The 26,670-nt window shown below is 29.6% G+C and overlaps 6 protein-coding genes across 7 annotated transcripts; 3 read left to right on the top strand and 3 right to left on the bottom strand.

The window, feature by feature from the left end:
• Positions 1 to 213: 213 nt before the first annotated feature.
• On the bottom strand, positions 214 to 8,187 carry LOC113364199 (guanine nucleotide-binding protein subunit beta-5). Its single transcript, XM_026606686.1, has 9 exons — positions 7,948 to 8,187; positions 7,725 to 7,861; positions 1,716 to 1,834; positions 1,482 to 1,608; positions 1,221 to 1,364; positions 1,000 to 1,140; positions 825 to 921; positions 531 to 697; positions 214 to 279 (listed from the first exon to the last, which is right to left on the bottom strand). Exons 1-9 carry the CDS (start codon positions 8,060 to 8,062, stop codon positions 268 to 270), a joined length of 1,059 nt encoding a protein of 352 aa, XP_026462471.1. The 5' UTR covers positions 8,063 to 8,187; the 3' UTR covers positions 214 to 267.
• On the top strand, positions 3,055 to 7,086 carry LOC113364194 (helicase POLQ-like). The gene has a single exon (XM_026606680.1). The coding sequence runs from the start codon at positions 3,154 to 3,156 to the stop codon at positions 6,976 to 6,978; it is 3,825 nt and encodes a 1,274-aa protein (XP_026462465.1). The 5' UTR covers positions 3,055 to 3,153; the 3' UTR covers positions 6,979 to 7,086.
• A 492-nt stretch (positions 8,188 to 8,679) lies between the features above and the next one.
• LOC113364202 (28S ribosomal protein S10, mitochondrial) lies at positions 8,680 to 13,558 on the bottom strand. 2 transcript variants are annotated; one of them, XM_026606690.1, is made up of 3 exons: positions 13,477 to 13,558; positions 9,080 to 9,336; positions 8,680 to 8,954 (listed from the first exon to the last, which is right to left on the bottom strand). In XM_026606690.1, the coding sequence occupies exons 2-3, from the start codon at positions 9,331 to 9,333 to the stop codon at positions 8,693 to 8,695; spliced, it is 516 nt and encodes a 171-aa protein (XP_026462475.1). In that variant the 5' UTR covers positions 9,334 to 9,336; positions 13,477 to 13,558; the 3' UTR covers positions 8,680 to 8,692. The 2 variants fall into 2 exon arrangements, with proteins under 2 accessions (XP_026462475.1, XP_026462474.1); XM_026606689.1 differs by lacking the exon at positions 13,477 to 13,558 and adding an exon at positions 9,407 to 9,531.
• LOC113364196 (pantothenate kinase 4) lies at positions 11,465 to 13,157 on the top strand. Its single transcript, XM_026606683.1, has 5 exons — positions 11,465 to 11,844; positions 11,920 to 12,125; positions 12,202 to 12,344; positions 12,408 to 12,696; positions 12,806 to 13,157. The coding sequence occupies exons 1-5, from the start codon at positions 11,594 to 11,596 to the stop codon at positions 13,003 to 13,005; spliced, it is 1,089 nt and encodes a 362-aa protein (XP_026462468.1). The 5' UTR covers positions 11,465 to 11,593; the 3' UTR covers positions 13,006 to 13,157.
• A 222-nt stretch (positions 13,559 to 13,780) lies between the features above and the next one.
• On the top strand, positions 13,781 to 14,674 carry LOC113385304. The gene is made up of 3 exons (XM_026623149.1): positions 13,781 to 14,106; positions 14,192 to 14,324; positions 14,450 to 14,674. Exons 1-3 carry the CDS (start codon positions 13,781 to 13,783, stop codon positions 14,672 to 14,674), a joined length of 684 nt encoding a protein of 227 aa, XP_026478934.1.
• Positions 14,675 to 14,870: 196 nt separating this feature from the next.
• Positions 14,871 to 25,638, bottom strand: LOC113364193 (pre-mRNA-processing-splicing factor 8). Its single transcript, XM_026606679.1, is given in 37 exon segments — positions 14,871 to 15,087; positions 15,149 to 15,428; positions 15,508 to 15,711; positions 15,791 to 16,172; positions 16,291 to 16,484; positions 16,562 to 16,735; positions 16,811 to 17,096; positions 17,172 to 17,208; positions 17,211 to 17,405; positions 17,479 to 17,630; positions 17,712 to 17,872; positions 17,945 to 18,156; positions 18,228 to 18,462; positions 18,570 to 18,705; positions 18,782 to 19,209; positions 19,311 to 19,487; positions 19,557 to 19,707; positions 19,778 to 19,924; positions 19,981 to 20,219; positions 20,290 to 20,477; positions 20,938 to 21,130; positions 21,315 to 21,441; positions 21,502 to 21,665; positions 21,777 to 21,983; positions 22,116 to 22,297; positions 22,442 to 22,586; positions 22,663 to 22,889; positions 22,956 to 23,173; positions 23,238 to 23,368; positions 23,442 to 23,621; positions 23,794 to 23,899; positions 24,164 to 24,289; positions 24,402 to 24,614; positions 24,683 to 24,898; positions 24,973 to 25,137; positions 25,196 to 25,364; positions 25,437 to 25,638. Coding segments are annotated over 37 exon segments (7,104 nt in total). The 3' UTR covers positions 14,871 to 14,932.
• Between the last annotated feature and the right edge of the window lie 1,032 nt (positions 25,639 to 26,670).

The raw sequence follows: 26,670 nt of genomic DNA, 5'->3' as shown, positions 1-26,670 counted from the left end.
GATATTTTGCAAAGTTGTTCCATTTGTCACTTAATAAAAACTATAAAATTTATCACATAAAAACAAATTCATATACTAACGTATCTGAATGATTATTCATAATCTATAACACAGATATAAATAAATAAATTGTTTAATATATGAGTATTATTAATCGCATTAAATGCTACTAATTTTATGGAACTTTAACATAGAATTCTGAAATCCATCAAATGGCGTTTTTATCTATATAATTTTTTTTTGTTATTGGCTTTGATAAATTTGGAATTATGCCCAGACCTAAATAAAAAAATACAAAATTATATGCAATAAACTTGAAATTTATTGAATTTAAAAAAGAATTTTTTTTTTTGAAAATTTGAAAAATATTTTTTTTTATTGAAATATTATAATATTTCAAACACATAACATGCATCTTATAAAATATTTATAAATATCCCAAACCAAAAAATTTCAATAAGAAAGTTTATTAGAATTATATGCAAAAACACAAAATATGTATATGTTTCATTTAAGTTACTAATACTTACTCTTAAAGTGTAATCCCAACTTCCAGTAGAAAGTGCTGTACCATCTGGGGAAACTTGGAGACATGAAACACGATTTTCATGACCAAAAAGTAAACAGACTCGCTGGCATTTCAAAGTGTCCCATACATTCACTGTATAATCATTGTATCCAGCAAATAATAATCGTCCTAAGTGACATAAAGAAATACAGTTCTTAATACATATTACAATAAATTTATTTGGCAATTCATCATTCCAACAAAAATCACATCATGTTTGACTTAATATACATAAGATAAAAATAATATCACTTACCACTGACTGAAAAATCTACAGAATTTGCTCCAAAAATTATACTATTTTTTGAATAAACTGCAACCTCTTTATCAGCTCGCATATCAAAAAGTCGACACTATTGATAATCAAAAACAACAAACATGTATAAATAAGCATAATAAATATTAAAACAAAAATGCTTAAATTTTCTTACTGTGCTATCATCTGAACCAGTAGCAACTGCATCACCACTTGGGTGAAATTTGACGCTATTTACATCACTCTGATGACCTTCAAAATTTTGAACAACCTGCCCTGTACGCATGTCCCATATAAATACCATTTTGTCACAGCTCTGTTTTTCAATTAATTTGAAACTTATTATTGTTTATATAATTTTTTCTCATAAAAAATGAAGCCTAAGCATAATCTTACCCCACTGACAAACGTATTACCAATTTCACTTGGAGCTAAATCAATTGACATCACATCACCACCATGGCCATGAAAGTTTTGTAACAACTGACCAGATTCAACATCCCATAATGCACAAGTTGAATCACCCGAACCAGTTAAAATCTTAAAATAAGTTAAAATAGTAGGTTAATTGAATAAATGGCACAATTCCAGCACTAATGCCAATGGTGATATCACAATTAACATTGATTATTAAATGCATTCATTTAATTTATTTACTTGCTGATCTGAATTTGGAAAAATGCAGCATGACATATAACTTGTGTGAGTTCCAACAGTTTTCTTGCGAGCAGACATCTCCTCATCCATACATATTGGATAAACAGTCACTTTGTTATCGAGACCTCTACACATTGTGAATGATAAGTTATTAATATTCTTACCAAACATATTTCGTATTTTTTTTAAATTATTATATTTATAACAATATATAATAATGATAATCTATCTTACCCGCAGGCTACAATATTTCCTGATGGTGCATATGCACATGCCATGACCCAGGTTGTAGGCATTGTAACTGCATGTTCTTTATTTGTAGTGAATGCATCCCAAATAATCATTTTTCCATCCTGAAATGGTATTGTATTAAATTATGCTATACTAATTTAATAACGATATACTATGTTTCCTTATCTATGATACTATGCAATGTAATCTTCAATTTTTTTATGATTATAATAATACAATTATAGTTCTTTATTAGGCTTGCAACGAATAGTATATTCGGCAAAATGCCGAATACCGAATATTCGGCATTCTTCAGAGACCGAATACCGAATATTCGGCAACTATTCGGCAGGTTTATGGCGCCTAAGCTTGTTTGTATTAATGTAATTACTATCAATAATTGTTATATTACTAACGCGCTACATTCAAGTTTTATGCCTAGGCTTGCAACCACTATTCGGCTACTCTTTATTATTTAGAAAATTTGGCATCATTTATACCATTCGGCCGAATACCGAATACTTGAATACCTCATGCGATAAGGAAATAAATGGCAAAATCATGAAAAAAGCGATTCTTTTCATGTATGTAAATGTATGTCTAAAGCTAATCAAAATAAAATAAATAAAATATGATCAAGAATATTGTTTGTATATTTAGCGATAAAAAGTCAATGATAGCTCTTTATTTGGAAATGCTTAGATTGAAAATAATAAATGACTTTATTGTATTGATACAACATATAATATGCGTGTAACCATGGATTGATTCATATTAAATAATATAAACATGTAACAATGGAGTATCTTGTGAATATTCAGAAAAAAGTTCTTCGCGTGTTCATTGATAATGTCAAAAGTCGATAAAGTTTAAATTAATCTGTTATCGCATAATAGATAAAACACCAACAATGCTATCGCTGAGAGGCGGCGGCGCCTTTGATTTTAACTATTCGGTATTCGGCAGAATAGTTAGTTACTATTCGGTATTCGGCCGAATAGTAAAAAAGATGCCGAATATACCGAATACCGAATAGTAACCGAATATTCGGTGCAAGCCTATTATTTATACATTAATTAAATTATATTATCTGTTAATATAAAAAATTATTATTAATAATTAATTATATTAATTTTAATATAATTATTATCAATATAAGAAATTAGATTAGCAGATGAAAAAAATAACCGCTTTTTGTTAAGAGATAATCACATTGAACCACATGGACCCCCTTGAATTTTATTCGGATATAATTATTTTTATTTTCAATGGTGGCTATACTTTCTATAGATAAGTAGGGAAGGACATGTCATGTCAGTGATGTCAATCTTGTACAGAATTGTTTTAATTCACTGTACTGTCAAAAAAATCAGGCTGAGATTTTTAGGCGACGATAGAGAATATAATTAATATATGACAAAAATAAAATTATTTCTGAAAAATGATGAAAAAAGTACAGAAGCAACCAAATACAGAATGTTTAATAAGTAATTCTAATAACATAGAAAATACTTATACAAACGGAATTTTGAACTGTTTGGAAAACGTTAACGAAAGCAAAACATGTGCCAAAAGAAAAACAAATACGGACACTAATAGTAGTAAAAGTCTTCCAAAAAGACCTAAATTTTTAATACTTGATATGTCAATTAGTGATCCTCCCAAAGAAAATGTAAAGAACGAATGTGAAAAATCTAATGTAGGCTGCAAACCAGATACAAAAAGTGAAGGTTCTAAAATAACTGATTCTACCAAAAGATTTCTTATGGATTTATACTGTAATAAACAAGATAAAAAAATATATATAAATTCTCCAGACTTGTTTGCTGACACAAAATTGTTAGAAGATAAAGATTACCATTCATCAAAAGTAACTGATGAAAAAGTATTTGTATCAAAAGGCTCAAAAACCCTTATAACAAACCAATACAATAATACCTTTAACAAAAATTGTAATAGTCCAAAAATATCAGTAAATCAAAAAAATAAAGAAGCAGAAGATAATTTTGATTTTGAAATGTCACAACTTTTTAAAACATCACAACTAGATAAAATTTCATTTCTACAACCAACTGCGCAAAATAATTCTAAGAATAACATTATAAAACACCCTCCAGATAGTAATTATACACAATTATTAATGTCAACCCAAATTAACAAGCTTTTGGACAACAACAATACAATGCATAAAGATTCAATAAGTCATAATACTGCTAAACTAAAAAACATAAATAGAAAATCAATAACATCTTCCCCATATTTAAAAAAGAATCCTGACCTTTTCGATGAGTCCCAAATATTTAAGACTGATGAACTCGAAACTATAATAATTAATGCTGAAAAATCTTCTAGAGATACTAACATTGAAGACAATGCTAAGGAACCTGAAGATAATGAAACGCAACTAAATGACTTTATTGGGCCACAAAACTTGATTGATTTACAAAAAAAAATGATGATAGCAAATGAGATCAATGTGAGCTTGGAAGATGCTGTGCTGAACCAAGAATTATTAAATGTCACTGAATCTTCACAATACAAAAAAGATATTCACACACTCTTTAACATTTGTGAGATGTCAATTTGTAATAACAATTTCCATGAAATTAAAAATGAAGACAGTAATGAAACATTGGGTCTGGCAGCGATACAAGGAATAAACTGGGAAAATGACTCAATGATGGCAAAAGAATCCGTGTTAAAAGAAGAATCATCAATAAAAAAAACTGCATATGATACCATTAAGCAAACGTTGTTAAAAAACGCAGCCAATACAGTAGAGACCACAAGGGAGTTTTTAAAGCCAAACACTATTAGTAATAACAAAAGAATATTCACTTCCAAAGGACCATTTTATGACCTGCCATTTAAATGCAAGGAATTAATATTTGATTACAAAAATATTTCACAACTTTATGATTGGCAAGATGAGTGCTTAAAGCTTCCAGCCATTCAACAACGGAAGAACTTGATTTATGCGCTTCCCACAAGTGGTGGTAAAACATTAGTTGCTGAAATTTTAATACTTCGTGAAGTCTTATGCAGCAAAAAAAATGTTATTTTTATATTGCCATTTGTTTCAATTGTTCAAGAGAAAATATGGGCGCTATCACCATTTGCTGTGGGCATGGAGTTCTTAGTAGAAGAATATGCTGGTGGTAAGGGAACTTGCCCTCCTAGAAAACGTAGACATAAAAATTCAGTTTACATAGCAACAATTGAAAAAAGTTTAAGTTTGATAAATAGCTTGATTGAAATAGGTAGATTAGGAGAGATTGGACTAGTTGTTGTTGATGAATTACATTTATTGGGAGAAGTTGGAAGAGGTGCAACTTTAGAAATAGTTCTTACAAAACTTATAAGTACCAAATATGATATTCAAATAGTAGGTATGAGTGCAACAATTGGTAACATTTCAGAAATTGCACAATTTTTAAGCGCTGATGTATATACAAGAGATTTTAGACCAGTCGAGCTAAAGGAATATGCTAAATGCGGTTCAGATATTATGGCACTAGCAACTAAACCCAAATCTGCAGATGAAATCTTCACTTTTCATAGAAGTTGTAAATACAATTATTATACAGACATGCAATTAAAAATGGATCCTGATTGCATAGCTGGTTTGGCTCTGGAAATTTTACCTGAATCTTCCTGTTTAATATTTTGTCCTACTAAGAAAAATTGTGAAAATGTTGCCTCATTGATTTGCAAAATATTTCCAAAATCTTTATTAGAATATAGAAAACTAGATAAGAAAGGACTGTGTGAGATGATTAAAAAGGATTGTGGAACATTGTGTCCTATCTTAAGCAACACCTTACTGTATGGTGTAGCGTACCACCACTCTGGACTTACATCTGATGAACGCAAACATTTAGAGGATGCTTATAGAGCTGGGGTTATATCAGTTATTTGTTGTACATCAACATTAGCTGCTGGTGTTAATTTACCAGCAAAAAGGGTAATACTAAGGTCCCCGTATGTTGGTAAGGAATTCATAACATTATCTAGGTATAAACAAATGGTTGGTCGGGCTGGAAGAGCAGGATTTAAAGAAAATGGTGAAAGTATTTTAATATTTGCACCTAAAGATAAAATACGTGTTCAAAATTTATTATTTGCACCTATGGATGACGCTTTGAGCAGCTTGCACTACTATAATGGTGAAGGAGTAAAAAGCTTGATTTTAAGTTCAGTTGGTTTAAATGTAGCAAAATCTCGATCTGAACTTTGTGTATTAATGGGACAAACACTTATGGCTGTACAAGCAAAAAGATTAGAAATAAATGTGAAACAAATAACGAATAAAACAATCTCAAGCTTGTTTAAGCTAGGTGCATTAACAACAGAAAATGAAGTCAAGAAGGTAATGCAAATGACAATGGAAAATTCTATTTTGTTTTCACAAACTCAAACTGAAAATAAAGATCTAGACAAATCTAAAAAATGTCTTGTGATTGGGAGGAACACTACTTTAGTTATAAGCAAACTAGGCAAGGCTGCTGCTAGGGCATGCATAAATCTAAAAAGAGCGCATATGCTATATAATGACTTATTACAAGCACAATCTGGACTGGTTTTGTTAGATTGCTTACATCTTCTATACTTGATTACACCATATGAACAAAGCGAACAAATAAAACCTAATATGCCTGCATATTATTCTATCTATACAAAACTTGGTACAAAAGAATTGGAGACCGCCAAAATTTTAGGCATAAATGAAGCTTGTGCAATTAAAATGCTTTTGGGTAAGCAAATAAAAAATGTACCAATGAGGATTCTTAATCGATTTTATGTGACATTAATGTTATATGACCTATGGAATCATGAAGCTGTACATGATATTGCTGATAAATTTCATGTACCAAGAGGAGTAGTACAATCTCTCATGACATCAGCTGCTTCTTTTTCTTCCAGTGTTTTAAGGTTTTGCGAAGAACTTGAAGAGTTTTGGGCTTTCAAAGATTTGCTGACAAATTTTACTTTGAGATTGCAACATTGCTGCACTTTAGAATTGCTCCCTTTAATGGATTTACCTAATGTGAAGCTCGCACGAGCTAAACAATTGTATAATGCAGGTTACAAAACACTACATTTGATAGCAAAAACAACACCATCTCGCTTGGTACAAGATATTGAGCACTTGAATAAAAAAGTGGCAACACAACTTATAGCAACAGCAAAATTATTGCTTTTAGAAAAAGTTGAAACATTACGAGAAGAAGCAGAAGATGTTTTGGAAGGTTTGTGGAATGCTTAAAAGATTAATAAACAATTCATTCCTATTTAAGTTACTTAAAATATGAAATAAGTCATTCAACTGTGATCTCAATGAAATGAAATTATTATTTATTATTATTATTAGTATTAAAACGAACTACATTTGGTCAATAAAGAGTTTTCATGAAAGTATTGTCTTTAAATTTTAAACATTTACTATTTATATGCTCTCTTTACAGAATAACAATATTAATCATTTTTGTTTTGTTCTGAAACAACTACTTTACAGTGCAGATTCTAATAGCTACAGAAGCTATTTCATTCACGAATAAATCAATGTCTAGACAGCTGTTTGGTGATTTATAATTTTGATATTCTATTTTAAATGATTGTTTGGACTTTTGTTGATAGCAATTAAGCTGAGTGAGCCTTTGTTTAAAAAGTTTTAAGATTGCCATGTAAGTGTACGGATGTCTTTTGCAGTGGATTTGATCAGCGTTCTGAATGTGATTCTAATTGGAAGAAGTTATCTTACATAGTCTATGTTTTGTCATTGTTAGTTTGGCTATAATTACACTAGAAGGTTCCAATTTTTTGAAAAAGTATACATAGTATAGTTGATAATTAATGTGCTACCAAAGCAAATTTGAAAATAAAATATTTATTCACTTTTTGATGATAAAATAATATGAATTTTTCATTATATCTATGTTTATATATATATATATATATATATATATATATATATATATATATATATATAGACATTTTTAATAAATAACTCACTTGGGACGAAGAAACCATGTGACGCTTATCTGGGCTCCAATCTGAACAAAGAACTTTAGCTTGATGGCCTTTTAAAACCCTTCGTGGCTTGATGTTAACATAATTTATGATTTCTACTCTCTCAGCCATTGCAGTTACTAGAAAATAAAATTGATACTAAATATAGTTAGACATATTTAATTTTTGCAGTAATATTGCAGTAGTATCATAAATATGTTATTACATGATATATCATCTAGTTTTTGACGTTCATCTTCCAGTTTAGTTTTGAGGGTCTCTACTTCTCTCAACAAAGATTCAAGAGATTCAGCAGAGGTGTTTAAAATTTCGGTAGCCATTTCAAAACTTCAAAATTACGGCTTATTTTTCTTGATGATTAGTTATGCAAATTAAAAATTTATTGTAATATTATGTATTTATTTATATAACTTAATATTTGACAGCTAAAAATTTATTGTGATGCCAAACACAAATAACAAACTGCACATGCGCGCGCTAAATGTCAATATAATGCCCACAAATAATACAATTTTCAAAATTATTTGCTATATAATTACCTTAGGCCATTAGTTGTTATATGTAAATATGTTTCTTCATCTCATATTTAATACATGAGATATATCATGTAATTTTTATGTACAAAACTATAACATTAAGATTAAGTATATAAATATAAAAAATTCCCTTAGAGTAATTATGTTATAATTTAAATATAATTAGTTATGCAATAGATGTTATATTCTGTTTATTGAAATTAAAAATAATACAAGCATATCAATGCAAAACTTTTACGCCATTATGCTTTCTATCAAAACTATTATGTTGTATTTTTTCAATGCATATATTTAAAATCTTAAAACTGACTACTGAAATATATATAAATACATATATACAATCTAAACAAAACTTTTTATTTAATATTTTTATTTAATATATAAATACTATAAATGTGTTAACGGTTAATCTTACTATTGAGACTCAATTTCAGGAGGTTGTCTCAAATGCTCTGGCATTTCTTGTATTTCTGTTTTTGTGGCTTTTAATGCAATTCCCTCGGGTAAATTTCTTTCAATATATTCCAAAAATGTATCCAAAGTTGAACCCGTCAATTTATGAAACGTCATAAAATGAAAATAAGTTCTTATCTCATACTGAACCCGATGTTTCTTAAAGATATGTACAGATTTAAGTAAGGTCATGCGATGATGTTTTGCTTTTCTCAAAGACCAACTGCAATATTAAATTTAAATATAATTATGATATGGGCAAGTGCATCAATTTTGCTATATTACAGAGGATTAAAAAATATTTTTAGAAAATGTACAAATAAAAAAAATTGCTGGTAATAGTTTTACCATTTTCCAATTTCTATCCCCAAATGACTAGCTGCTGTAGTTGCAAACCATGTATAACTTTTCAATACGGCTGGTTCATTGCCTCGAAGTTCAATATCTAATTTACTATATAGTTTATCTGGATCGGATATTTGTACATAGGGTTTCGACTCATTATTAACTGCTGGCTGAACAATTCCAGCAGATAATTGTCTTAGTGGTAAATGACTTGTCGAAGTTTTAACAAAACCATTAAATAAATTGCCTTTTAGCATTTCCTACAAACGAGAAATTAGTTTGAATATTTTTCCTACAATAGTATTATAATCGTTCATTCAAACCTTGTACCTTTAAAATATTCATTATTAGAACTTTTAAAAATCAATATATTTGTTAAACTACTTTACTTATAATATGTTTAATTTATAACCATTAATATATTAATACATAACGCTATGACATTTATAGGTTAGTTTCATAAATTTACAATTTCATTTAGTGTTGCCTTATGCAGAATTATTGTCTAAACTAAACGGCTAGTGGGGCGCATACTGGAACTTCCCGTCCTAGACGGGATAATGCTTCCCGTACCCATAGATAAAAAGAATATTAAATGTTTTCAAATAGATTATTATAAATACTGTAACATTTGTCTAATATTTATTTATAAGAATTATATAAACTGAATTACAAAGTTAAAGTTATTTATTTAAAGTATAAAGTGAGCTTTAAAACTTATTTAGCCAGAATTAAAATTGAATTCTGAATTATTAAACTAATATACAAAAAAAAAAAAAAAATGACAAAAAGCAATTGTTTTGTCAACACAAGCAGAAAGTTTTTTGAATCATTCAATTCGGGTGCTTATTTTTAACTTCCCGTATGGTAAGTTATTGTAATGGGCCGAAAATCGGAATTAAAATTTTTTACATTTCTCGACGTTTTGAAGGTTTCTGAACATTTTGGCATACTTCAGAAAAAATGGATGTGTGTGTGTGTGTGTATGTATGTATGGATACAAATTTTCGTCCACGTTTTCGGGCGTACGGATCAACCGATTTGAATGGTTTGAAAAACATTCGATTCCTATTGATAAGGAGATGTGCTGATTAGTTTTTGGCAAAGGCAGGTCCAGCAGTTACGGAGATAAGGAACAAAGAGTGCAGAAAATAGAAATCGAGTTTTTGAGAGAACGGAGCATCCGATTTGAATGATCTAAAAAACATTCAATTAGTAATGATTGGGAGAAGGGTTTATTAGTTTTTCGCAAAGGTAGGCCCAGCCATTTCGGAGATACAAAGCTAAATGTACAAAAAATGGCAGTTTTTGAGAGAACTAAGCGTCCGATTCAATTGATTCAAAGAACTTTCGGCTTGTCTTAACAAAATAATTGATTTTGGGAAAAAAAAAATTGTTCCATTTTTTTTTTTTTTTTAATTTTTTGTATATCGAAAATAATTCAGATTTTACTTTTAATTCTGACTATAGTTCTAATATACTTTAAACAAATAATTTCAACTCTGCAATTCAGTTTATATAATTCTTATAAATATTAGACAATGTTACAATATTTATAATAATCTATTTGAAAACATTCAATATTCCTCGAACATTTCGTTACGGTACGGGAAGTACCAGCAATTTGCCTTAAGGCACGATGCCACTCACCGCACTAGTTTCGTTCACGTTTTCGAGCGCACGGATCAACCGATTTGAATGGTTCAATAAACATTCGATTCCTATTGATAGGGAGATGTGCTGATTAGTTTTTGGCAAAGGCAGGTCCAGCCGTTACGGAGATAAAGAGCAAAGAGTGCAGAAAATAGAAATCGAGTTTCAATCAATCTAGAGCATAGATTTTTTTGCATATGGCATATAATATACACAACAATTTAAAAGCATGAAATGCGGAATAAACAATTTCGGTTTACATTTTCACTAAATAATTGATTTTTATGCATATATTTAAGTGATGCATGAAAATATACTTGCTCACGAAAATGATATCTTTACGCTCCACTTATCTCCGTTCTAAAATCAACAAACAATACAAACAAGTTTTATTTTTATTTATGAATGGCAATGAAGAAAGTTGACATTTTATAATCTTCTCATAAATCATTCAAAATAGTGGAATTATAGAACAAATTAACACTTTAATTAGCTATATAAAATGTTGTAGTTTTTGTGTTATCATTTCGCAAAAGGAACCTCAAATAATGTCAATTTTAAAAATGAATGTAAAAGTTATAACTCATAATTTTGTGGAATAACTTTTATACAAATTAAATTAAAATTAACGTAATACTATCTAATAAATAAAGTTAAGATATATCAAAATATCTTATTGGCTTTATTTATTTTGAATTGATTTGTGTTATTTTTATTTGACAGCTCTTATAGTAAAACCTAAATGTCATGACAAGAATAGACTCACATAAATAAAAATAAAACTAAAATTAAATATCATGAATATTGTTTTAGTACATTAAATAAATTAGTAAATCAAGTCATGATCATTAATTTTTTTTCATAATGCCAAAAATGTGTGAAAGTAAAATTTGTCCTTTGCTAGCAAGTTCTCATAACTATAGTCCAGACACTTTAAATTTGAGCGAAGATTCCGATGCTCGACTTTACTGGTTTAAATGTTTTGAAAATTTAGTAGAAAAGTTTGCAGTGAGAGCTAAATTAAGCCAGCAGAATGATTGTACATCCATTTCCAGAGCTGAGGCTTTCAAAAAAGAATACATTGTCCGATTGAATGAATTGAAAAATTCTAAGTGGTATTTAAAATATTATTTTCAGTATATAAAATAAGTCTCATTTTAATAATTAGATTGTTCTTTTCTGGTTTTCAGTAATCCATATATCCCTTTAACCGTGCGAATGCTTCTGAATTTAAATGAGACATGTCTACGAAAGCATGGCTTTACAGACCCCTGGAAGTACCAGAAGGAAATAGAGAATAAAGCAGCATTGAAATTATTGGAAAATCGATTAAAAGAAATTGATAAATTAGATAATGATCATAAGTGGATTGAATTGTGTAAAGGAATGTTGGCAGGTAAGATAAAAATATTGAAATGTTTTACCAATCAGGTTTATTTATTATAATTTAAAACAATGTATCATTGTTAAAGGTAACATGTTTGATTGGGGAGCCCAAGCTGTTTCAGATATTCTAGAAAAAGAGGATTCCTTTGGTTTACAAGAAGCACTCAGTAGTATTCAATCTCGACCATGGTTAATAGACAATTTAGATACTTGGTTAAATCGATTAAAGGTAGGATTATTACAAATTGCTAATTCATTCAAATATAATATAATAATTTTATAATGATTTTAGAATGAATCACATAATTGTGCCGTAATTTTTGTTGATAACAGTGGGGTCGATATTGTATTGGGTGTTTTGCCATTTGCTCGTCAATTGTTATTGAACAACACAGATGTTATACTTTCTGCAAATTCAGAACCCGCATTAAATGATATAACACATAATGAATTGACCACATTATTAAAGGAAGCATCTCAAAAATGCAAAATCATCGAACAGAGCCTGGAGTGTGGTCGATTGATGGCTATCGCAAATGGCCAGACAGGTCCATGCTTAGATTTAAAAAATTTAAACCCAGGTAAAACATCTAATTTAATTCATGGTTGATGAGGAATAAAGATATAGATGAATATTTTAAAATTATAATAAATTTTACATAGCATTAAGTTAATATCAATTTGTTTAAGCTTTAACACATGCAATGGTGGAAAATGAGGTAGATTTAATAATAATAGAAGGAATGGGAAGAGCTCTACACACAAATTTATATGCTGAATTTACCTGTGAAAGTTTAAAGCTTGCTGTTGTCAAAAACAAGTGGTTGGCTGCAAGATTAGGTGGCGACATATTTTCAGTGATATTCCAATATGACAGTTCAATACATTAATGATTGTGATATTAATGGATAATCATTGCTTTGTTAGATTATTTACAACTATATCATACTTTGTGAATTGTAGTATGAAAGATTTAAAAAACATATTAACCCTTTACATTTGGAAATGTAAATTTATATTGAAATATATTTGTTATTTAATTATAGAATGATTGGAACACAGTTTTTTTATTTATCAGAAAAATAAAAAGTTAACGCTTGTAAAAAGTTAGTTATTTGTATTAAATGTTTATTTAAGAAGTTTATTTTATATACTGCAAAATTGCCACTACAATTTTCTGATTTTTATTTTTTAGATTTCTTACTATGACATATTTAATATAATATAGTCATAGTAATAATCATTACTATGACATATTTAATATAATATAGTCATAGTAATAATCATTACTATGACATATTTAATATAATATAATCATAGTAATAACCATTACTATGACATATTTAATATTAAAAACTTACATTATTATTTGTTCCTTAAGATTTTTGAAGATTATTATATTATTGCTCACTTATCTATATCAAATCACTTAAACCAAATAACAGAAAAATAACCATCGACAAGCATTGATTGAAAACAAGGATTACTTCACATCAATCGGATGAAAAAAGTTTTGGCGGTATTTTTTTCTAAAGTTGGTCCTCCCTACAATAGCACAAAATTGTTACGTTTTGCGATTCGTTAAGTAGATTAAAATCCGATTATTGAATTAATTACTGCTGTGTTATCATTCTATTAAATAGTTAATAATTTAACACGTCCAAAATGAACGCGGGGAGAAAAAATAAACAAGTTCGAGGTTCAGATGATTATAATTCTTCCAAGAAGCAGAAATCCGAATCTGGACCATCAAAGAGGCGAAAAAATAAAACTTCAGATTTAAATTTTGAAGATGATAATTTTATATTAGATGATCTGGATACTAAAAGCGATGATTACGAAGACTTAGGCGATTTAGTCAGTAAGATCGGTTCCAAATTTGAAAAATCATTATTTGAAAAACAAAAGGCTACAGACCAGCTTGCTGAAAGTATATTGAAAATTGGAACAGATCTTATTGAGAATGTGTTAAAGGAACAAAGTGAAAAGAGGTATTGTGTTATATTCTATTTTTATATATGTTATATTGCATTCTATATCTTTCATTCATATGCACTTTTTGGTTTATTTTTTCAGAACATTCTTAGAAAATGAATTCATAGCTAACATTAAAACTATGTTAAAAAAACTTGATGCTGAAATGAAATTAGCAGCAACAAATGAAGAAAAATTGAGGAAAGCTTTGCAACAGCACATGAATTATTCTCAGGTGAATTAAAACACCCTTGACAATGATAAATTCTTAAGATTAAAAATAGTTTGCTCTTAAAAAGTGCTAATTTGTAGCAACTTTGCATAAGAATGATGCGTATTAATAAAATCTGATTATTTTAGCAAAAGCTTGTGATGTTGAATAAATTACATCAGGATATCTTCGAACTATTTGCAAAATATTGTGATTCAGATGATGAAATTAACAAAGCTCAGCAAGAGGAATTAGAAGCAGCAAAAGCTGAGTCAATTTCAAAAATGAATAAAGAGAAGCAGCAATATATTAAAGACCTTAGCGATGACAACATGGCAAATGTGAAAAAGACAATTCTGAAGTTATTTAAATAAATTATAATTTCTAGTTTAATCTGTAGAATAATGCTTAGTATTAATATTTAGTTTTCATCAATACAGTGTAACAAATGAACTTTTCTGTTGCTTTTTATACTCCATATTAAGCACTATATTTTTCAATTTTTTATACTTAGCTCATATCAAAGAAATAAATGAAAAGCAAATTAATATTTACTTAAGGTTATATATTTATAAAATAATTATGTAATGGACTCGTTTTTCATATAGAAAATAAAATATAAAATATCTTCTTTAAGCATACATGTCTTCTCTGTCTGCACCAGTTCCTTCAGTTTCTTCTATACTTGAAAAGTGTAAGAAATGTGCAGGCCTGTGTAATTCATGATAAAATTCTTTTGGATTGGCCAATTGTAATTCATATTTCATTCCAGGATCATGTCGAACACCTAAAATTATCATATTTAGTTATAAAGGTTCCTGAAATTTAAAATTTACAATTAATCATACCCATAAAGTTATAATTCCAACTTCCTTGACTTGGAACCATAAAGAATCCAAGAAATCTATCAGAGAGCAACATTTGAACTCTTTCATAATGACTGGGAAGATAACCTTTTGGATTATTGCCTTTATCCGTATTTTTATGACCCCATTCAAAACCAGACGGTGTTAATTTATAAGCCGTTAAAGAACATGATCCTGGTGTGAACGAACATGTTATAATAATTGTACGTTCACCATCCCAAGATGAATTATCGGACATTATTTTAGCATGGGTTGTGATATCCTAGAAAAAAAAATATATATAAATGTAAGATATAAAAATTATAATTGATAATGGTAACATTGATAAATAAAAATATTACTTGAGGAGATAATTGAGGCAATTCATTTGGTTGTGTATGCATCCATCCTAGAGGTTCCATATCTTTTAGATACTGATGTGATGGCAATGTATCAGGTAAATGAACAGTTTGATGAGTTCCCCACTGAGGAGCCATTACAATGCATCGAATTTCTTTCACTTGTGGGTTATCAGGTGGTGAAACACCATACAAATAGCCAGCAATCTAGAAGTATTTGAATATTATTTTAAGTTGAGATCTATGCAGACATAAAGCAAACAAAATTAGAATACGAAAACTCTACCTGTGCTCTCAGATCTGAAATGGTCACAAATTTCTTCAATACATTCTTTGGTAAAATATATGTGTAACCGGTCTCCTTTATATCGTCAGAACTAACATAGATGTGATTGGTTCTTAAATGTAAATTAGTTGCAGAAATAGCTCTAACTCTCCACTCAGTTTTTGAACTAAATGTGTTACTTTCATAGTTTGATGTTGTGGCCGTGATGATTTCATCTCCATGTTTATTAACAGTTCTAGTAGTAGTGGCTGTTAATTGTGATTGTTCTTTTGTTTGTTTTTCAATTTCAGCAATTTGTTGACGCTGGGCAGAAGGAGCAGAAATTTCCATTCCCAAAATAATATCACGAATTTCAGATTGAGTTAATGATGCTACATTTACACTATGAACAAGAAAATCAAATTAAATGATGAAAATAAAAATAAAAAATACAACACTAATTATAACATAGCCATCTTCAAATAAATATTAAATCTTGAATTTCAATAACTTATACTAACTTATTTTTCTTTCCGTAATCTGCTAGAATCAAATCTTTTAATTGGACTTCAACTTTTATCCATTCCTCATCGGTGAGTGTTGGCCATATATGATGTGGTTCAGTTAGAGTTGTCTTGTCTGGCTTAAGTATAACTTTAGTCCTCTCAGTATTTACATGTAATGCGCGAAGAATCAAAATAAGCCTAGAGAATGCCTGCAATACAAATTTCCACAATTGTTCATCTCCATAATAATTGTGAAAAAGTATACAAAAATCAGATAATAGCTAACCGTGTAAGAAGATATAGTCTTGAGCCAGTCATCATATAAATTGAATAAAACCATTTGTGGTTCAGTAGCCTTAAGAATTAAATCACCAAACTTCTCAACTTTTAAACAAGCTTGGAATGGCAACTGCAATTCAGAGCCTTTTATCACAATATTGGGAAAATCTAACAAATGCACCTGTAAAAATATACAGAAATATATTATTACAATATAGCATAAAATTATGTTATTATAATTAGAATCTTATCATACTTCTAGTGGATCCAACATTCCTTTTCTTGTTACAATAATTTGTTTTGGCTGTTCTTCTACAGGCAATGATCGAATTAAAGCAGCAACTTCTTCAGCAGTTTTCCATTTAGCCAATTGACCCAAACGTTTTTGACCAGCCCATACTGAAGTGTGGATAATTTTCAAGAATAATTGACCAGTGCGGGGATTGAAAATGAATATAGCTCCATTAATTGGTTTTGTGGTAAGATTTCCTTCAAATGTTTTGTGAATTGTGACACGGTATACATTTGTATCATCAACAAACCTAAAATGGAGTATAAATTATAATGAAACGTATTGTTCTTGCAACATTTTGATACGTTGAATGTGTCATCCTTACCAAATAATTTGATTTGAAAATAGTTCACCATAGTTTGGGAAGATAAGTACGGTTCTGTAGGTTCTGAACTATATAATTGTAATGCTTTTCTGATACGTTCTCTTAATACATATAAGGCAGGATTAGCTTTCATTATTTTAGCCATTGCTTGCTGAATTAATGGTTTACAGCCTGGATACCAGTTTCCATAAGCACTATGAAGATTGTAAGCTAAATCAATAGCTATGAGAAGTCCTGCAAATAATTTTATCTTAAATTATATATTGAATATTTTAGGAACATTATCATTCCTTTTTGATAATCCTACCTGTAGGTGATGGATAAATAGACATATTGTCTGTCGTATAATCCAAAAATTTGGCTCTGGCATAACGTTCCACATCATGAGAGTCATAATCACCCCAACGTAGCTGCACATCTATCCAATATTTTTGTGTAGTTGTATTATCCATAGTATCTCTGAAAATATACAAATGATATATATATATATATATATATATATATATTTGTTATATTAATGTATTCATTCATATATCTCACTTGGTATCAGCTAATAGTGATGGTCTTGATACATTCCATTTATATGCAGAGAACAGAAGTATGTCAGCACACGAAGAATTCATTTTATATGATTTTCGTGGATGTATAGTTTCCTTCTGTACTGTTTCAATTTCCAAAGCATCTAATTCCTGATCAAAAACCTACAACAATAATTAAATTAAGGTTATCAATTAAAAAACATTTCTAAACTCTTATGTAAAAATAATATTTACTTGACACAAGTCCATAACAATAGATTCGTGCACTTTCTGCCACAAGTGAGCTCTAAATATTTGAATCAAAGAAATTTTCAGGGTAGGAATTTTGCCATGCATAAAGATTCCAGTTAAATCAAGTTGTACTTGGAAACCAACGTAGACATTAGCCCTGTTAATAGTAGGTGACCACCATAAGGTAAAGCGCCGATTTGGTATTTGATTTAAACCTAGCAAAAAGCACAGAAACATTAAATAACTCTGCAAAACATATTAATGCAAAATTATTGATTTTCCGTACCTGATCTTTGAGCATTTGTTAGCTTTTTATATTTCATACTTTCTTCAAAACCTGATGCTTTTTCCCAGAATAAACCTTCCCATGTAGGAAAATAGGTTCCTTTGAATAAAGTGTGTTCTAAAATTCCCTCAACCCCTCCTAGAGCTTGAATCATGTCTGTACGATAATTGTTCAAGTTCCATAATTTACCATCATGCCTTTGATGAGTCCACCAGAATGGATTCTGCTTCAATACCTGTAAAAAAAAAATCATTATCCAATTGTATGTAACACATAGTTAAATTTTTTTGTATATATAGAAATGAGAACTAGGGAATTAGTAAATAAAAGTTCATAAATTACTTGATACTGCTTAAATTCAGTCCTAATTCTCCATCCTTTGTCATAAGCTAATGTATGTCTGTCTTTTTGGAACAGAGTGTTGATCCTGGGAATACCACGATCCCAGCTATCTTCTAAATCTTCCAATGTTAGCCTCCTAAAAAGATTGTATTAAATTAAGTATGAACCAAATTGAAACAAAAGTGAAATGAAATAAAAAAAAATCCACAAACCTGTTTTGAGCATTAGCTTCTTGCCTTTTAAGTGCATATTCAGCCCATACTCTCTGTGAGTCAATAAACTCAGATTCCCATGGTTGAACATACCTATATAAATTAGGAATAAGTTGATCTTCATCATGTGACATACCAGATCTAAAATGTGTTATTCCCACATCTGTTTGTTTGGACCAACGCAAGTCTGACTGGGGAATTAACACATGACCCATAGATAACATTCCAAGACCACCTAATTCTTTAGGCGTATAGAATACTACTGGAGGAAATCTTGAAGGCATTTTTGAATTGAGACCAATTTTGATACGTGTTTGAATTTTATTTTCGCATTTAACTAAAAGATCAAGTAGTTCCTGTGTATTCACAACAGCTTCTCGAAAATATGTCATCAACCCAATGAGAGCAGTATTCCATTTATTGACAATCTAGAATTTTAGCTGAATTAAATTTTGTACAAAAATCTTCACATAAAAAAGTAGAACTAATTATCAATAGATTTAACTTTTTTAACAATTTTACTAAATACCTTTGTAAAAGTTGTGGAACCTGATGCCATTAAAATTTGTCTGACTCGATTATGGAATCTACCTAAACTTTCATCATCAACACGTAAGAAACATTGGGCTGTTCTTTCTTTAGTTATTTCATTCTGAAGATTCCAAACACCATCACGATGAGTGAATTCCTCATGAGTTGTGCGACACTAAAAATAGTGATCCAGAATTTATAAATAAAATTAAAATAAATATGTATTAATCCATTAACAATTTACTTTAGGCAAAATTCTGCATTCAAATCCACTCATATTAAACAATAAATTAGGATTATCCTTGGAGTATACACTAACAAAAGTATTATCCCATTGTATTGTTGTGGTAGATCTTGGTAAACGGTTCTTTATGTCCCAGAAGACAGCTCTTCCTCTACAAAAAAAAGTAGCTGTGTTATGAATAATGAATTCAACAATAATGGAAATGAATACATATTACTTACAAGTTCACATCATGCTTCATTAACCTCATTCTTGCATCTCTAGGCCAACATTTTTTGTTATTGTACCCAACAATATTTTCATTATTGGGATCAGGGTGCTCAGTGAGATATCTTTGAATAAGATCTCGTGCCTCTTCTGCAGAAAATCTATTAAATAAAACGATTAGTAATTTTATAATATGAATATATTAAAATTAATTTACCTGAAAAAGATGTGGACTTTATCAACATATCGGCAAAATAGTCTGATGGGATGAGCAGTTTCAGATGATATGTCTTGGTATGTGAGAAAATCATTTGGCATTTGAGGGGGCCCTGCCATCTCACTAGCTCTTTGTAAACCAAGAACAAGAAGATCCAGTACAAGGCCATAGTATTGTACAATAAATGAAGCAAATTGTAAACCTCTGATGATACCATAACTGTTAGTATGATTCATATCCTGAAAATTGACATCTTATTATATTATATACTTCAATTGAATTATGTATAAAAATAAGTTGAATACAAACCTTATAGTTGATAACCACATTATTTTTTGCAGTCATATAATCAGCTATGTTATGATCAACTATTAAACGTAATAATCTGTTAAGTAAAGTTAAATCTATCTTCTCATACAATTTTTCAAATCTAGACTCTAGCAGCACGTTGCACTCTCCTTCTTGGCATTCCCATACTTCTTGAAGGTTATTTATACCTAAAATTGAAATAAATAATATGCAGTAATATTACTGTGATGTGCAAATTATACAGATGCTTTTTGAATCATAAGTTCACACTTGCAGATATATACATCAAATATGCGTGAGGTTTGTAACAAGGGGATAGTCAAAAATCATCTCATTGTCACAAAACACACACACATTATCAGTGTCATTACTATCTCAACCAAAGTTGTGTTAATATATATTTTATACATACAAGTAATATATCTAATAAAAAAGCAGTAAGTTTAGTATCAATGATTAGAAAAAAATACTCTTAGAATTTTACTGTAAAAACAAAATTGCAAAGTTTAGCTTTTCTGGTTATGTATAATAACGATATGTAGAATGTATAGTCCATTAAAATAAATAAAATTTTCCCTATAGCCTTAAATTTAATTAAAATTTTCTTCAATACAATTATAAATTTTATCTAATAGCACAATAAATTACCTTGACACCATTTATAAACGAGCAATGGAGGTGGCTCAGTATCACTTGGCTTTACCCATGGTGGAAATAATCTTCTCTTATCGGCTTCGTACCACAAGTATTGATCAAGATATGCATCTGTTATTTTTTCAAGTGGTTCTACATCATACACAGGCACAAGATGACTATAAAGATCCATAAACTCTATACCAGTCTGCGATTTAAATCTTCAGTTAGATAAATTGAATATACAAAACATATAATATTTTAATTATGATATGCATCATTCTTCAGATGAAAAATAGTATTCAATATTTCATTATAATATATGTAAACTATTTTATTCATTTTATAATAAAACTAGTCATTAATGAAAAAATGGTATACAAGATACATGCCTCTTTAAATGCTCTTTGTGTAAGTAAATGTCTTTTTATTCTCGACAATGCTTCATGAGGATTATCATAAGCTTGCTCTATAAGCCCTAATTCTTCCCTTTGACTTTGATTCAATCGAGACTTAACACTGCAAATTTAACATTCATTAAATACTATTTACACAATAAATTTAATATTTTAGCTTTACCTGTAAGCTTCTTTTAATCTCTCTAAAGCTAAAATTAGTAGCTTTGTGTCATGCTTATAAGATAATGGAGGAAATGGAATAGGAGCAAATCTCCGTGATTCTAGCCAATGCACTGTTGTTGTATATATAGCAACTGCTTCTTCTGGAGATATATATGGACCATCCTATGAAAAAGAGTCAGAATAAGTTTGTCATATTGCTTAGATTCAAAATTTCTGATCATGTTTTAAGGGTTTACATACTACAGGCAGATTTATTGCATCTAAAAATATTACCTTCAAATAATTATGTTGCCGTTCCTGCTCAGCTTTTAGGTACAACCTAGTAAGCCTACCAAGATTTTTCTTGCAAACAGTTTTGTCTACCGTAGCACCCCTTCTTATTCTTTCACGATTATAATGAGCTGTATTGGTCCACCAGTCAGCTTTCATTTTTACATAACGTAAAATCATATTTTCTATAGGTGTTGGAAGACCAGGAACCTATAAAGATGTAAAATATAATTTACATACAATAGAATGATATTTAAATATTACTGTGCATCTTATTTTTTAATATTAAATATAATACATGCGCCATTTATATAAGAATAAATGATATTAAATATTGTTCACCTTCCATGGTATATTAGCTTTCCAGCATCTCCAAGCTTCAGAAAGATGTTGCAAAATAGTTCGGGCCTTATTTTGCTTGATACCTTCTGGCATCATGTCAACTATGTCATGCATTACAGAAGCACGCAATTCCAAATCGAAGTGTGATTCTACTCTTTGTTTGGTTACAGTTTTGGCAACACCTATTGAATTATAATTGTTGCAAAATTATATTTATGCGACTATATTGACCAAAATGAAAAAGATAAAAACACAAAATTACTAACATGCTTTCAACTAATATTTGAAAGCATGTTAGTTATGTAGTATATAATAACTAAAATTACCTTTAGAGTGACGACCCTCAAACTGTCTAGACAATAAATTACCAAGCCATCGTTCTAATAATGGTGTAATACCTCTCATAAAAAATAACCAAACTCTCCAACCTGGAGCCCAAACACCACATCCAGGTCCCTTTCCTACAGGACCCTGGAAGAACAAAATTGATTGATGGAATGCAGAATATATAAACACACAATTAATATAGATTGATGAAATAACTTACAGTGTTAAATCTGTAATATATAAGATGTTTCAAATCCTTGCACATACGAATTTGTCTCATAAGTTTATATTTGTATCTGTACATTCCAGTTAACTGACCTACATGAGCAAAAATGTACTGCAAACCATCAGCTAATTGAAAAGCATCAACATTGTTCAGTCTATATTGTACATGTGAATCTATTATAAGTTTCGTTAATCGTAAAATTTCTCTACACAGATGAAAAGCTGAAAAAAAAACTCAATAAAAGCAATCATTAATATAAAGGTAATTTTCATACTACTGATAAATACCATTTCCAAAACGAGATTTTTTACGTTCCTTGGTTGTAAGGGTCTTCACAGGCTTTAAATTAAAATTATAATCCAAATGAAGATAATTCAAATTTTTTCGGTGAATTAATAAGTTCAGCATATTATAACCTTGACGACAAACTTGCAAACCTGCTTCAACCCAATCAATTGTAGTTGTTTGAAAAAACTTTGTCGATTTGAAAGATCGGAACAGGTAACTAAAAACAAAAATAAGAAATCAAGTATTTCACTTCAAGGGGATGAATTATTAATTAAACACACCGTTTCTTTTGAGGCTTAGGTGGTCTATGTTTCAAAGCATTTAAAACATAATACTTTAATAACTTTTGATAACTGACTCTAACTTTGACAGGTTGTCCAGGTGGACAATGTTCACGATACCATGTTTTTACCTGCAATTGAACAAAAATAGAATTTTAAATCCATAATAAGCAGGTTTTTTATGAGCATTATTATATTACTTACCAAAGGAATATCTATGGCTCGCCTGCACCTCCCAGAACGCATGTTAAAAGGTCTGGGAGCCCACAATAAAGATATTCCATTTGCTGTATTATCAGTGTATAAAGGAATTTCTTGTAGAAAAGGTTGAACTTCTTGTGGTAAAATAAACTCTTCATCATCAGACGGCAAAGGCTCAAGGCTCTGAAACAAAAAATTTAGTATTTCAAGATATTATATAATATTTATTTGCTGTAAAATCATTAATATCCTATTAAATTTATTAATGCTTAAAAAAATAAATGCTTAAATTACTTTTTTTCAATCTATCAAATAATTATTACAGATATTCAAATACTATATATGAAATATTTACCTTAACGGTGTGTCTGTGAGAAATTGGATTTATCAAAGGATCAAAATAAAATGCTGGTAAATCTGGGTCCTCTGTTTTAATGTAAACAACATTAGGTGTATGGTACCTGTAATAGAATATTGTGTACTACATCACAAATTTAGTGTCCAAATTAAAAAGAAAATGTACGTACATGTAAGCATTATGACAAATATACTTGGATGTCATACCAATATCTTAGCACATGTAATATACCAATTATTGATGAAAAGCGTAAAAGCTTAAATACACTTTTGAATCAAACTTGGATTGAAGAAACATTGAAATTTGAAATAAAGTGATTGTTTTCACTATTATGTAAAATGCTTAGAAATCTATAAAAATAACTTACCATGATAAATGTACATAATGAGGCATATTATTGTATAAATATGGAAAAGCAATTCTGTATTCTGTTCTTATTGGTTGTCTGATAATAATTTTATTAATATCATTGAATTCATTCCAATCTTCATCTCTGTAAATATAATAATACATTAAGAAAAATAATTCTCGATCTTCATAATTTTGATCTACATTAACTTAAAGAAATTGTATGAATTGAAAAAAAAAAAAAAAAATCAACTTACCCTACTGTGCTATCTTTGACTAGAGGTTCAAATTTTGGGCCACCAGGTATTGCCATATTAAGAGCTTTTGCTGTAAAAAAGCTTTTTGGGTCAAATAAGTAAAAGAAATTTGTATCTACCAGATCTGTCAAAAGCTGATTTGCCAGTCGATACAATGTGGCCATCTGAGGTAGCGCTAAATTCCACTTGCGATAAGTTGATCCATTCACGTACCTACAAAATATTTTAAACTCAGTATATCAGAATAATTATCCATTATACTTTTGGATCATTTATCTTACTTAGTTCCTACTAAAGGCTTGTGTTCATAAAACCATTTAGCAACAGAACCATCCTCATCAGAATCAAGTTCAATTTGAATAGCTTCTAGTGGTTCAACATCTAAAACATTGTCAGCATAATCCAATGGAGGTTCTTCATCATCAAACGGAGGAAAACGCATACGTTTGAAATGCCTACGATCTCGTTTTTCACGCCTCATCATGATCCACATAGTTCTAAAAAGTTTCATAAAAAACTTGTTGAAATGTTTATTTGGCATAATTAAAATCAATCAAATAAAAGCAATTACCCCCATTGTGCAATATATACAGGCTCAATAACCCAAGGTATTTCATTTACAAATGTTATAGCACCAGTTATGTGATACAATACCGAGACATCACGAATTTGTTCCCATGGCATTGGCATGTTTTCTAAAAGTTTCATAACGGCATGTGGCATGTATTTTAAAGCTCTGTAAAAACAATTATTATAAAAACTTTATTAAACCATAAATTACAATAACAACTAACCCCAAATAAACTCTTTTATCATGACGATATTTTCTACTTGTCATATCTCCATGGTCTCTGATAATTTTACGAATGTGCTCAGGTGGCATATCTTCTTTTTGAGCATCAACAAATCCGAATTTGCGTTTCTCTGCAAATCTTTTTGCTTGCAGCTGTTGCCATTTTTGTGCTATAACAATTAAATAAAATAATTGCTCAAAATAATTATGAATTTGTTTATATTTCTGTTATTTAAACAAACCTTTTTCTTGCAATTTCTCTTCACTAATATGATCAGGTTTAGGGATTGGTGGTGGTATTTGCATTTGCTGTTGATGAACTTGCTGAAGATGAGCATGATGATGAGCCATTGCTTGTGCATGATGTGCAGCGGCTAGCTGCTGCTGGGCCATTAGTTGTTGGGCCCACGGATTGGGGCCCAACATATAAGGTGGTAAGGCCATGGCTTAAGAGAACGGAAAAATGTCTCTATACCTGTAAAAAGTAATATAAAGAATATGCATTTAATATTATTTAAATATCAATATATGAATTTGGTAGTAGATATTGGGATAACTAAACCAATTCTATTTTGTGTTCATTCAATATATAAACAAGTACAAAAATGTAAAATCAAGGTATCTTAAAATGTATTTCTAATAAATATCTAGACATACAGCACTTTGTAGAAAAATGGTTTGACATCAAGTATAAAAAATAATAATCCAACTCGTTCAGGTATATGGAATAAGATATTGATCCATTAAATATAAGCATATAAAAATATGAATAACATACCTTAAATTATAATAATAAAATAATTTAATTTATTTATACGCATTTACATCGCCATAACCATGTATAAGCCGTTAAGAAGAGTCACACAACGAACCAATTTTTACGAATATTTTATGCTAATATACTCATCTTATTGAGTTTACATTATAACATAGCAAGAAGAAACAGTAAAATTAATCAGTGATCGTAATGAAAATAATTCCACTCGGACTTTTAATGACAAACTTTAATAGACGAATTGATAAATTCACCATGAAACAAGATGTGTTACCAGCAGTAAATAACATCACAATTTGGTGTTACCTGAGAACACTATGGATTTAGGCTTATTTATCTATGGTTTTAGACATAAGCATAGATAGAAGAAGAGTAGTATATAGATCGCTCTCTCGGTATTTCGTTGCCACGTTTTCCGACCAAAACTGTCAATTTGCCGGAGTTAGTTCAAGATGCTCTACCTTGGTGCGCTCGCGCCGACCGTAGAACCGGTGTGTACAAAAATAATGCACCTATATTATATATTTTGTATTCAGAATTTAAAAATAATGAAATTAAATTTTAAAACGCATTTATTTTTAACATAATATTTTACATACATGATTATAAAAGTTGGTATTCAGCCTTATAAGCTAAGCACAAATAGAATAGAAACACACACACACACACACACATATATATATATATATATATATATATAT

The sequence above is a fragment of the Ctenocephalides felis genome, unplaced genomic scaffold (assembly GCF_003426905.1).
Source record: "Ctenocephalides felis isolate EL2017-DRISC unplaced genomic scaffold, ASM342690v1 CF-g0.4_SCAFFOLD_00845, whole genome shotgun sequence".
Taxonomy (NCBI): domain Eukaryota; kingdom Metazoa; phylum Arthropoda; class Insecta; order Siphonaptera; family Pulicidae; genus Ctenocephalides; species Ctenocephalides felis.
This window is presented reverse-complemented; position numbering and strand designations above follow the sequence as displayed.